Source organism: Pterocles gutturalis, unplaced genomic scaffold (genome assembly GCF_000699245.1).
Source record: "Pterocles gutturalis isolate BGI_N339 unplaced genomic scaffold, ASM69924v1 scaffold280, whole genome shotgun sequence".
NCBI lineage: Eukaryota > Metazoa > Chordata > Aves > Pterocliformes > Pteroclidae > Pterocles > Pterocles gutturalis.
In genome coordinates, this window is record NW_010145486.1 from 9,434 (window position 1) to 23,654 (window position 14,221).

The window sequence follows — 14,221 nt, forward strand, 5'->3', positions numbered from 1 at the left end:
TGGCTTTTGAAAATGTGATGGGTTTTGTGTTTGGTTTGGGGTTTTTTTTAGCTTTGATTCATAAAACTAAATTAATTGGTGGTGTAACTCGGCTGAAATTTTTACCAGAAATTAATGTGAACTAATATTTATTTCTTAAGCAAAACAAAAAAACCCCAACAAGTAATTAAGTGCTGGGGATGTCTCTCCCATACTTGCTACATCTATTACAAATTATATACAGATAAAAGAAAATACAGAAATTTTTCTTCACAAAGATCTTTCCTTCATAGCAACTCAGGAAATCTTTTCTTTTTTTAGATATTTGTTTCTTATATGAATGTCAAAATATATGCTTTTCTATGTGTGTGTGGGGGGAGGCTAATAAATGGTGTGTCTTTATCTGAAAGTTAGAAAATGTTACTGAGCATTAGAGCTGTGCAGAATCTTTCTGTAAAAGTTGAGAACTTTAAAAATGTTTTTGTTATGTCATTATTTTCAGTAAGATGATGTAAATCTTGGCAATTGCAAAAGAAATAAACATTCTTTGTCTGAAGTGTGCCTTTTGCTGTTATAACTAGTTTTGTGGTGTGCGTCTAGCTGGCAATTTGAAGTTGTGCATATGTTACCTTGTTAGAATTTCCTAAGCTGTGCTTACTTTAAAATAAATTTGAACTTTTTTTATAACCTTGTAAATGAAACCTTGTAAACTTGTTCTTAAGATTAAAATAGCACACTGGGACGTGGTTGGTTTTCCTTCTCCTTTTGCCCACTGCTATTCAAAGTGTGCCTTCAGTAACATACTGCCAGGTGAGAAAAGTGCCTTTTGGAAAAAGTTCTGTGAATATTTAACAAAATGCAGAACACAGTTTGCTTTCATGGCTGTATTTCTTCAACAGAAGCAGAGGGATAGTAATGAAACATTATTATGAAGCTAAGTTATTACAGCTCTGGCTGGAGAAAAATCTGTTGTCAAGCATTTATATGTATTTTTTAAAAGAGCAAATTCACACTTTTACAGAACAGTTGCTTCTTGGTGCAACTGTGTTGTGTTTGTAGAGGCACACTATTAACCCCAACTGAAACTGTGGCCTAAATGAAGGCATCACTTTTCTGTTTGTGCTGATGTGTTCACCTATGTGGATGACATTTTAACAACAAATGCCATTTCACAATCATTTTTTCTTAAAGTAAAATTTAGGAAAGAAAAAACTTCCAGGTGTAAAATCAAACAAAATAACTATATGATCATCTAACAATAATTATTGCATGATTCTGTATAACCCTTGATCTTCCTAAAAAGCAGTGTTTGATTTTTATATGCATTGCTTTGATAATGAGTCATCTTGCAACTAGTGACTCACACCTTATAAACATTTAACTTGGGGAAGAAATTTTCTAGAGATTACAAAAAAATAAAAAAAGTCAGTCCTAGGTTTTTGCTGTTAATCCAGGGATTTTCATTGTTAGATGAGATGCGTATAATTGGAAATAAATATTATGTTGAAAGGAATCCACATGACTGATAAAAAAAATTGATTTATCAGAGAGGCTCTAGGGATTATGACGAATTTGATGAGGCCAACCCTAATCCCTCAAAAAATTTTCATACTTTTAAGAGATGAATGAATTACCAGTCATGTAACTCTAATATACTTTAAAGCTAGTTAGAAGACATGGGAGAGTGTTACTCAAACAACATGCTGAAAACTAGGAAGTATTTGCACGACTGGGTATTTATGTAAAGGGAAGGATTTATATGGGTGAAAGTTTGCTTATTCCTTTATGTAAACCTACCATCTACTTGTATGTCAATAATAACTGATCTTAGAATGCCACTTCATCTTGGTTTTGCCTCAAAGTTCCTTCTAGCCAGGCTGCCAATTAGGGAAAGTCCTAAAACTGCAACAGAAAAATTGACAGGTGCTGTTAAATTCAAACATGGAACATTAAAAATAACATGGAAGCAGAATGACATTCAGTGTCAGAAGTAACAAATTTGAAAGTCTTAAATAATTCAATATAGAGAATATAGTTTAGACAGTTTTTATATAAGTGTGCTTTTTCCTAAAAACACCCCCAACCCAAACTTTTTTTTTTGCTTTTTCTTTAAGTCTTTTTGTCTGTAAATATGAAAGAGGGATACACCCCAACGTAATTCTTCATCGCCGTACTAAACAGTAAAATAGTCTTTCTAATTCACGTTGCTCATGGCAGTCTTATTCGATGCTGCTTTATTCAGTTTGTGATTAAAGCAGTTTGGGATTTTTGTTGGTTGTAAACTTTTGGCATAATGTGAATACCAGTCCCTTTCAAAAACAGCCTTGAGTTGCTTAATGATGCTTGTGCTGTTCCCCGCGTCTGCTTGGTTGATAACAAGGCCAGCTCCAGCGTTCTGCGTAAAAGCATTTCCTACCCAATCAAAATTACCTACAAGTAAAGGCAGGAATATACAATGAGTTTCTGATATTTAAAAAAAAATAAATTAAAAAAGCAATCTCCCTAAAGGCAATCCAGCATGCTTCAGTATCATTTTCCCCAGTGCCTACTTGCCTACTTGGACAGAGGGGGAAATAATTTTTCTGTACCAGCAGGAAAGGAAAAACTCCTTACATACCAGTGTCTAGTGCAGATTGTTTCTGGAAGTTTAACAGCTTCAATCCTTCTTAAGTGAAAACAGGTTCTGCTATTTATTCAAAACTAACTTGCTCTTCCTTTTGTATATATTGTATTATTACTCCATTGACTTTCCTCATTGGTCTTTTCTGTGCCAAGAATGAAAATACTTTTTTTGTTGTATAAACAATTTTAAGTAGATGAGATGGAAAGGAGTTGCTCCATAATGCCAAGCCAAAAAAATAGATCTTTTACAGGTTACCCACTGACAGATAATATTTCAGGAAAGAAAAACAGGTTTTACTGTTTTACACAAGTTACTGCCACCTTTGTTGAAATCTAAGGTAATGAATGAGCATCTCAAATCCTGGTGATCGTAAGGCAAAGAGGATAATTGGATTAATGGAAAACAGGTAAACCAAGAGCTTTAGTTATTTTTCTTTTTTATTTCACTAGAACGATAACTGTTTAAGTTGTACATTTATAATACATGCAGTATTTTGGAGAAAAATGCTGTTACTAGAGGTCATCTTTTAAAACAATATCTGAACATCCATAAAACATGAAGGTATCTGAGAAATGTATACCCTTTCTTTCAGCAGCATTTCACCTATTTCAGCGGGAAATGTTAAGAATTCTAAGTTGTCAAGGATCGTAAATCGCTTCATCATAAGGGACATTTCTTCCTGTGCTTTCAAGTAAAAGATATACCAGGTCCTTAACACACATTTGTATTACTTTCACATAGCTTTGATTCTTTCTTTCTTTTATTTATATATAGCTAAGGATGTAAGGACAATGGGAAAGAATAAAACCAACTCAGCTTAGAATCCATGCCATGTAGACAAGTAAGTTATAAGTTACTGAAATTTGATCTGGCTATTGGAAGGAATTTAAAATGGATTGTGAAAAATAAGATTTGGATAGGTTAGGAGAGGTGTGTGTGTTTAGAGCCCATCAAGGTGAGCTTTTCAGAGTAGCTTTTGGTTGTATCTCCACACTACTTGGGATTCTCCGTTCTTCATGTGTGCGTGGTCCCACTTCGGGGTTGCAGCCCTTGCTCTCCCTCACTGCCTCTGCCTTCCCTGGCTTTAAGCGCTCGGCAGTAAGTCAGGGTGAGGAAGTAAGCAACTAAAGCATCGAGCTGCAGCACATTAGAATGCATGTTTTCTCTCTTGACTTTATAAAATCTCAGGAGTTACTTTTTAATTCAGTAGCAGTTTTCTGATCTTGCAGCTCACGCACAAGCTCAAGCAGTCAGATTTTTTTTTAAAGGTAGTTTTTAGCCTGCATTCAATGAGCTTTGGTAATGAACTTTTGCTGGGTGCCATGCAGCAGCTTCACTTAAATACACCTTTAACTGAAAATAGCAATTAGATGTGTACCTAAACTTAGGAGGGTGTCTGAACTGGCATTACAGTAAATGGAATGAGACTTCAGAAGATGAGGATGAAAGGCATTTGTACAGTATTTACCAGGACTGACTGTAGTTTTAGTAATAACATGGGAAATGGAGAACAGTCAATTTTCACTGGGTTGCAGAAACAAGAGAATATGTTAATAATCCAGTTTATTCCTGCTTCATAAAGTGCATTGTATTTGTGTTTTCAGTCTGGTTTTAAATACTGAAAACAGAATGTTGCTTTTGAAAAACTGATTCTAGGGGGGGGAGAAGTTTTTAAATGAGAAGAGGCTCAAAGCTCAGTCTTGATGCATGCAGGTTCACAAAAAAAAATGAACTATTACTTTAACCTAACAAGCATATCAGCTGTCGATTCCTCATTTACAAATGGGTGTTATTTCAGGCTTTTGGCTACAAAGTAGAATTTCTTGAGATGTGGTTACTTACCAATGTATGCAGCTCCATCAGTCACCATATATTTGTTACGATTTAATTTGGGAAGGGAAGTGTTCTTCTGTTCTTTAAGGAAGCATGCACTCTCTTCCTCAAGGTCAAAGAATTTCTGCCATAAAACAGAATGGAGTTCAGGTTAGTGAGAACCGTTCTATAATGGACAGAACAAATATGGTCTTTACTCTTTATTAAAAATGAGTTAGTGCTACAGAACAGCTTCAGTTTTCATAGCCAAGCACATAGTGTTGATAAAACATTGCACAGTGTATTTCTTACTAAATTCTTATAGTTTGTGATACTCACTATGCCTTGGCATTCTGAACTATACAAAGTATATGGCTACTGCATACTAAAAGCGATAACAGTGCCAGGTAGTAAAGGCTTTGAAATGAACAACCCCCCCCCATCCTTGTGTTCTGCATGATAAGAGCCAGGAACGTTTCATTAGCTCATTTTCTCATTCATCAAGTGACATTAGGGTTTGAAGTCTGCTTCAGGATCTGGATTGTCAGAAGACTAGCATTCAGCAACAGCTGAATTAATACCTTTCTATTACACATTGCATAGTTTCCAACAGGAAACTTGCTGATTTCTGAAACTTGGAAACTTTTCAGGATGAAATGGAGGGATCAAATTTACCAGACAACAAGAGGAAATGCATCAGTTTTACCCTAAAGGGTGAAGTCTGAGGGAGCTATATGCCCTCCTTGTCTGTATCAGTGCCAGCCAAAACTGAGATTTCCAATAAAAATTTTAAGTACTGTTTCATCAAAGAAACTAAAAGCTAGACACAGATCCCAAAACCAGAAGTAGAGAATAAAATGATGAAGGAGAAATTAAATATTTACTACATAACTAGGAAAATTTGGCTGAGGTGATGGTGTAGATCCTCAGAACAAACCTAATTCACGCTCTGTTACTGATGAAAGTAACCAGCTGTACATTGCACCCCCCTAAGACATTGAAAAATAGTATCACAGAAAAACCACCCCAGAACTGCATGATCATTCCTGGGGATCTGTTTTCCATAATGCAAACTCCATCTCTTGAACCAGTGCTCTTTCTGATACAAACCTTGAGCGAATCCTTTTAGGTTATGGAGGTGTCTTTCAGAATAATCTTACTACTTTGAAAACCCAGCTGTAAAATACTACATTCATTATTGAAATGCAGTGATCTCTGTGGCAGACTATATCATGCTTGATTAAGTCAGACAAGGGTTTATGCCTAGCACACAGGCAGGGTTGTACAGCGTTCTTTACCCAGCTCATGATGTACGTAGGTTTCAAGCTGTTCTGCAGTAAACTGCTCAACTCTTGCAAAAGGTGCTGTTATTAGAAATAAAATTCAAAGAGTGTGTTTTTTCAGTGCCCAAATATGGGATGGTACTGCGGTGAGGTTTTATGATCAATAACTTTGTCACAAAGTTCACACCACCGCATGCTTGCTTACCTGTCCATGGCATTGTTATCTTCCACAGCTTAGTTTTTGTAATGAGTTCAAATACTAGCAAAATTCCAAGTTTTTTGAATTTAAAAATAAGCACAACAACCCAAACCATTTGATTGCTTTATAAAGGGCGTTAAAGAAGATTATTCTCTGTAAAACGGTATTATCTGTCCTTTAGATGAGATTTCTGTTGTATATTCACATCTAGCTAAGCTGCATGGAGAAACCATACCTTTAATTATGGCTTTTTTAGCATCACTAACAATTACAGCATGAGTTTTTAAAAAATGAGAACAAACCATCTAGCATCTGTAAAAGAAAGTTGACTAGATATTAAGGGTTAGTTCTAAGACAACATCAAGACTGCAACTGTGTGCCTGAGGAATTGCTCTACAAACACGCACCCACCACATAAATTATGTACTGAGCAAGGCAGAGATGCAGCCAAGTCTTTCAGAAAGGGTCATGGATTTTTGGATAAAGCCAGTAGAAAATGCTCATGTTTTTCCTGGCGCAACAAAACAGGAATGGAGGCAGTTAGCAGCCACAGAGTGTCCATCAAGGGTACTCGCGGTAACTTCACAGGGATGTGGAAGGTACTGTGTGACCATACTAGTATTGTAGGGAATAGTCTAAAACTGGCAAACAGGTAAAATATTCAGTACTAGGAAACAAAACATAATAAGCTGCCTTCTTCCCTGTGCTATGAGATTTAGCAGAAAGTTACCTTGATGTAAAAATAGACAAGCACAGTAACCATATAAGCTTAGAGTTGTCAAACTGAGATAGATTTAGCAGATGTGCTGAACTGAAAAATCATATGTTAGTGTTCTGTTTGTATAACTTTGTAAGAGAGAAAATTTCAGATTCAGGCAGGAAAAGACAGAAAGCTTGAAAATGTAATGTGTTCTCCAGCAACAGCAGAGAAGCCATTAACTCCTTGACAAGACAGATGTATGGAAACCCATCTGCCCTCACAAACAGAATACACAAATGGAGCTTAGATGGGCAAGTGAACCCACACTGGCATTAAGAAGCACAGGCTAACCTTCAGCAGAAGTACTGTGTTAATAATACACCACCTTCTGCTAACATTTCATTAATCTTTTCCATCCTTATTTTAGGAGTTTTGAGCTTTAAATTAAATTTTAGTGCTTAGGAGCAAAGTTTCATAGTTAATTCAAAACACTGTTTGCTCATAGGGCATTTCTGTCTTTCTGAGAATTAGCGAAAGGTTCTGGCTTTCCTTCCTCTCTTAGCAGGAATACACCTGCACAACTCAAAAATAGATCCACGTGGAGGCTCAAGAACCAGCTTGTGCTGTAGATATACATCTGTTCATGCCGCTCCTTCCTGGCCTCCAGCTGTCTGAAGACACTTTGTTCTGGTTCATGTTTTCTGTGGGCTCTTCAAAACCACACACCTTTCCCTGTCAGCTCTGCACCCACAGAGCTGGCCCCTTTTTACGGCTCCTGTGAGAGACTGAGCATTCTTGCACGAGACATATTTACAGGGTCAACCACACAAAACTTAAGAAGTATTGGAATTAAGGCCCCCAGAAGCACAATGGTGAGCTCTTCACCTTGAGTTCACCCTTTATGATTCAAGCTTTAATTTGATGACTACATGGTTCAGTGCAAAGGCCAGAGCATCCTGAACAGGCAGCATTCCTTCTTACCTAGGAAACTTGTAATAACCATGTACATTATAACAAAAATCCCTATTTCTAGATATGTATAAACCCTATTTAGTGTGTAGAACAAAAACAGTACTTGTTTTTTACAACTGTTGTCAATTTTAAAAAGTCAAAATGATTTAGTGGATTATCAATTTAAGAAGTTAAAATAATTTCGCAGATTATTTAAGACAGTTACCTGCAAAAAAGATAGAACAAAAATAATTGATCCAAGGTGGCTGATTCCCACTGTGCCTCAATTTCATAAGAATGAACTGTACCAAACTGAAAGTAGTACTTACCATACACTCTGTTCTCTAATACAAATGTAACATATATGGTATTTCTCACTTTCCTGTATTGCATGTGAACATAATGGTTGTTCTAGTCTTCACAATTCTGAATTTGTAGCCTGAATTTAATGTAAAATCTTCATTATTTTTACTTGTACTTTGCACTTTATTAAAGGAAAAGCAGATGCTTACACAGCTGAACAGTAAGGTTACATGAATCCAGACTAAAACACGTTTACTCTTCATCAGGCAGTATAAGCAAGACGTGTGACTACGGTTCATTCTGTTGGCTTTGCTGTGAAAGACCAGATGAGCTGTCCACCACACAGACTGCCTCTTGGCATCATTCCATTTTTCTGTCTTAATTTCTCTGTCTGTTACTACTAGGAATAAATTCAGTTCCTTATATTACATTTCCTATGTTATTTAATTAAATTTAAAGGCTTTGATACTGACAGCAAATACTTCTCAGTTGTGAAGTTTTTTTTTATTTTTGGGCGGAGGTGGGAAGTGTCTTAGATTTCAAAGAATATGGATTATACTTACAACTTTCAAACTACAGCTTGGAACTTCAGTGCAAATAGCTTTCAGAGATGAAACAAAGTTAAAAGTAAGGGGATCCGTGTCTCTTGAGAAACTTATGAGAAGCCGTACTTTAATACTTCGTAAAACTAATGCTTCTCTTATCTTCCCATCTAAATATGGCCAGTACCTGTGAAGAAAAAATATAATATATTCAGAGAACTTGAAAAAATGATGGATTTTTATGCAGTCAAGTCTAGACATCATAGAGAAAACTAAACACATGTGAATTTCATTCTGTTGAAGGAATGCCATTCTCATTTAAAGGAATTTTCACTAAACACATCTGTCAGCATTCTTTTTTGTGTCCTTCTGCCCTGCACCAAAACTGTCACTGTGGGAACAGTGAGGTTGTGGATGGCTGAGCGCATCTTTCATCTGTGTAGGTGCACAGAGAGCTGCCAAAACACTTGCACAAAATACAGGGACGTTGTCCACTCCTAGCTGGGAGAGTGACTCCTGTGTCACACCTGTGACAGGAGCCGCGGAGCTCTTACTGTGCCAGAGGAGCAGCAGAAGGAGCTACAGCTAGAGGGTGCTGCTCACCCAGCCCAGGCGCAGGAACAAGAGGGTTCTCTCTTGGTTACCCGAGTAAGGGAACAGGAACACTGGATCCCACCCTGACTGCCATCCTTTTTTTCCTCTGTACTGGGACCATTCAGTCTGGGGGACTGAAATGCCTTCTGTAACTTCTTGCTTGGGAAACAGGAGAGCTGCTTCTGTGCAGGGCGCCTGCATCCTTCAGCAGCAGAACAAGATGGGTCGTTTAAGGAGGATGCTACTTTTTTTCCTGATGAAGATTGCAGAAATTCTGCCATGAGTGGGATGGTGGCTTCCACAGTGCTATTCTCACACTCGCTAGTTAGCTTTGTGTTCCTGACCTTTGGTGGGAGCAGGTCAGGACAGGGAGAATTAGATAAAGAAAATGCATGTTTTCTTCATTCCAGCAGCATCAAGGCGTTTGAGCTCTGCAGTGCCAGAAAATAACTTACAAGCAAAACTGGGAGCTGACAAGGTAGGGAAACTCTGGCAGTACCTCAAACACAAAGCCATTGCTGTAGGAAAAATGTAGAGGAATTCGCACAGGTGGCTTCCCTGGATCTCCCTAATCCAATAGATTTCTGAATTCTTTAGGTATGAGAACACAGTAGGGAGGAGTATAGGAGGTAACATCAACTGCAGCACTGTAACAGTTCTACAAACTAAGATCCTTTCCAAAATAAAGGAGAAATGTAAGGGATGCATGTTGTGAAACTGAGGTTCCCACAGCACTACTCATGATTCTTTCACTGCAAGAGAGACTGTACATAATGAGTTTTTCAGAAAAACCCTCTTGTAGATTTGAAACAGCTTATGCTTGATATCAGTCAAATGACAGTTATTTTTTGAAAAATTTGAACAAAACGCTTTAATTATGCAAAACTGGAAAAAAGCACATAACCACAGGTTTAATTTGGCTTAACTGTGTTCAAATAAGGTGCATGGATGGAATGGTGAGCTTTACTAGATGCTCAGTGCATTGCGAGCATTACCAAGAGTAGGAGGAACCACTGGCTGCTTGCCTTCTGAGCTGGAAGGTTTTATTACACTGGCTCCAGTTTTGGGTCATGAGTGCTTTTTAATGCTCCATAGAAATAATGTGTTTAAAAATTATGTGGTTTTGTTTGTTTTTAGTAACTCTCAGTTAACCAAAATGTGGTAGAATTCAAATACAATCTGTGCTGAATTTGGGATTTTCCTGTATATGTATGTATATTTCGATAAAATAATGACATCTCCCATGTTGTATACGGGTACTCACAAGGTTATTTCTCTCTTCACACGCACACACACACACACTCTCTCTTATGTTGAATATCTGTATGACATTGATAAAATGCCAGTAGCTGTGGTACTAAAATAGTGAATGCAATCGTGTAAGAAGTAGGATTAATTTGTGAGCAGATTCTTGTATTCCTGGGTCCCAGTCACTTGCAGATGGTCAGACTAGACACTTTCTGATCTCCATCAATAAGCAGATCCAAACCTTAGGACCCAGAACTGGAAATGTCTTCTTAGGTCCCAATTCTGCTCCCATTTAAGTCAATGGCAGAACTCTCACTGATTTCAATAAGAGCAGAATTGGGCCCCAAGAAATTGGTCCACAGTAGTAACTAATCTCCTGTGGGTTCATTTTCTCCAGCAGACCTTAGTGGCATTATGATAACGTGCTAGTCCTGGACACGAACACTCACCGTTTAGCATTGGTGTCAATGACGATCGGCAAGTAGTCCATGACAGCGATGTACACAAACTGCTTTGCATCATCGATAACACTGTATATAGCTTCAATATCCAGGACTCTGTCCTTTGGGCAGAAGAGTTTAGGTGAATTCTGTGAAGGGAAAAGTTCAAATATGTCATTTAAAATACATGATTTCTTTTCTCTTCCTGTCATTCTTCTTGAGGTGGCAAGTAGTGCCCCTTATTTTAGTAGAGGATATTAACTGATACCTTCAGCTGTCCTGCTAGAATACTCAAAGGTACGAAGGAGAGTTATTTGCTGAATTCCCCCTTGAAAGCCTTGCCATTTAGAGGTAACTGTGGCTAAAATGCAGAAGACATTCAAGTCTCAAGTTCAGAACACACTAGAAAATTAACTGTACCAAGATTTCAAAACCAATATTCTGGATCCATTCCTGAAAACTAAAGCAAACAGCCAAAATCTCTTACGTTTTATCAGCCAGTCTGGAAGATGATTTTGTTGCTAAGCAACATTATAGCTGTGATTCCCGAGTATAACAAAAAAAATTCAATGACTTTTTGGTATGTTGTTGTTCTATACAGCACAAACATTGCAAGTTAAATACATTTTCAAAGAATGAGTTTCAACTCAAGAAGAAGTCTAAAGTGATTTTGTTAAACATAATTTTTACCTACTATCTGAAACTTTTAAGAGGCTGTTGGGGATGGTTTTACTCTTGTAATTACCTCCAAAATGAAAGACATTCCACATCTTTCATCATCATCTCTCTCTCTCTCTCTCTGTACTTTTTTCCAGTTTTGCTACACCACTGCTGAGATGGAGGACTGCTCCTTTGCTTCCCAGTAAAAATACACACCCAGACAGTGCCTCCATGGGGATTGCTACTTGGATTTTAGAAGTTTTAAAATGTCATTTAAAACTAAAGCTAAAGTAAATAATGTTCTATAGAAGTATGAATGCATTCAATGGAACAGGTTGAAGAGGATTAATCCTTATAGATTACATTGATAAAAATGCAAGCTCTACTATCAAGCTTATTCTGTATCATTTTCAATGTCTGATTAACAGTTCATTTACTCCCAAGTAAATAAATAACCTAATTTCAAGACTCTCCCTATCATTTTTTGAATGCAAGAGGAAAAGTGGTGAACATTACAGAGAAAGGTTAAAAGAATAACACTCAAATGAAGTTCTTCAGAATCTTCAGTCCTGGGAAACTGCATGTATGATCAATGTCACAGAAATCAGAATGAAAAAAAAAAAAAATTGTGATTTGTCTCTTCTGCACCACAGGAAAAGGCAAACAACTTTTTAAAAACCTTTCAATGACAGACTTCCCCACAAAAGTATACCTATTGGAATAACCGTTGTCCCAGATTGGTTTTCCAGCATTATAAGACTATCAATCCGGTTCTGTCTTGTGTAGGTGACAGCTGTAGTGGTCTTATGTCTATAGCTGAGTTTCCAGTCACTTACTTGCATGAATCTCAATTTTAGTATCTGCTTTTGGTTAAGGACATAGCGGTAATATGCATCCTCTTCATATATGTTCCTATTCACGGAAATACCTTCCACAGTAATTTCTCCCTGATAGTATGTGTCAGGGACAACACAGCATAATGATGCACTTATTGCAGGGAACTCTGAACATCTCTGTATCAGTGAAAAGACATTTGAGATTCTTTCATAGTTGCTACTAGCACCTACCTATACTGGTCTCAGTACTCTGGAGTTCGTAAAGGACAGTATTAGGAGAATAAGGAGAACTCTTGCAAAAATCTGGTGGGTTAAATAAGTTTCTTCCCTTCCCTCCCTCTCTGCAACTCATTTCAGAACTTACCGACACAAAAGCTTCTGATTTTGTCTCGTTCAGCTGCAGTGTCAGTTTATTTTGAGTATCGTACACTCCATATAGTCTCTTAGACCAACTCGGAGGTAATTTATTCTTGTATCTTAATGAGCTATACAGGGCAAATATCCTTTGTAAATCCAGGACTAGGCAGCTGCAGTTGTATACGATGATACCAAGTTCCTTCATCTGTGAAATTAAAAGTTCATATCATTAGTGATATTCTGGCTGATGGATCTGTGGAAGATGCAGCAAGAACATAGGAGTGCCTGAGGGGCATCTTCCAGAAGCATGCCTTGACCTCAGCAGTAGCACTGTCGCCTACAAGAACATTCCTAACAATACTCTTCTAAAGGCAAACGCAAATGCATAAACTAAATCTTCCAAGTCAAGAGCGGCCAAAATCCGTAACGGGGTTTGGATGTCAGAGCTGCATGTCCTGTTAGAATGCAGCACACCTTATGGATGGACAAGTCAGGAGTGATACCCATTTGTCACAGGCACCATTTTTGTTATAGGTGTTGCGCAAGGTTTACTGCTCTTGGCTAGAGGGGGTTTTATTTATTTATTGTTTTGTTTACAGGAAAAGCATCCTTTCTGCTGGGTGGCACAGGAACACACGCTGCTACCAGTGACAGTTTCTTACTTCAGAAACAAATTGTTTTTTGTGAATCCTGGAAAAGGTGAAAGAAATGGACTTGTTATTTCACTGCTGGAGAATGAATATGATGTTCTGGCTTCAAATAAAAGGATGAAAAAACAGGTGTTTAATACTACCAGTAGCTAAATTTACCGTGCTATTAAACCCAGCATGATCCAGTATATAGCATACCCCATTAGGACACAAAAAGGTTGGGTTCTTAACTGGTATGGTGCCTCACCTAGGCTACTCCACATCTCTGAGTGTCAGTTTCTTCACATGTAGAAATGGAGATAATGATACTCTGTCTCTCATGAACAGTACTCTGTAAGCATCAACAGTCTCACATACAAAGTGTGAGGAAAAATAGCCCAAGCAAATACAGGCATCATAGTACAATTAAATTCTTTAACCTTCTACGGACACAGTCTCACTTCTCCATTTAAGTAAAGGCATGTCTCCTGCTCATCATAAATCTTGGTTTGGCAGAGATTTCATTAATTGCACATCCCTCGTACTTAAGTTGACAGAAATTAATTTATAAACATATGGCCTGGCTTCTATAATCAAAGTGCAGCCGCACACACACTCACCCCTTGCTTTGCCTTATAATAGCTCAGGAAAGCACAGATGCTATTGACCTCTCATTAGCTGCATTTCACACTAGTTCAGCCATCTCCAAAAATAAAGTGAGAAGAAAACCTGCATGTAGCTGCTGGAAAACAATATATAGGATAAATATTTAAAGGATCCATACTGGTTTTCTGCAAGAAAATTCTCTTGGTAGCATGTCTCAGAAGTCTGCCTGGCACAATAAAGAAAACAAAGGAAGTATAAAATCTCTGGCATGCTCATCCTTTGACACCAAAAAATCCCTCCTGGTTTTATTCCCTTAGATGAGCTCTCCACAGTCACATGGAGTAGTTTCTGGTAGGAGCGTATCTCTTTGTCAAGTCTGTGGGAACTCTGAACCCCACACTAACATTGTCTCAGAGGTTGTTCCTGTGCAGCTCTCCCGACCGCAGATGAGAACCGCTC

General features: G+C 37.8%; 1 protein-coding gene across 1 annotated transcript in view; it reads right to left on the bottom strand.

Moving 5' to 3' along the window:
• Positions 1-2,173: 2,173 nt before the first annotated feature.
• The window catches only part of PLD5 (phospholipase D family, member 5), a gene marked incomplete at its 5' end in the record, with an annotated part of 68,936 nt that continues 56,888 nt past the window's right edge, over positions 2,174-14,221 (bottom strand). Inside the window, 5 exons of the mRNA XM_010085382.1 lie at positions 2,174-2,409; positions 4,445-4,559; positions 8,414-8,579; positions 10,684-10,823; positions 12,535-12,732. Coding sequence (XP_010083684.1) covers positions 2,174-2,409; positions 4,445-4,559; positions 8,414-8,579; positions 10,684-10,823; positions 12,535-12,732 — 855 coding nt within the window. The remainder of the gene's footprint in view (positions 2,410-4,444; positions 4,560-8,413; positions 8,580-10,683; positions 10,824-12,534; positions 12,733-14,221) is intronic.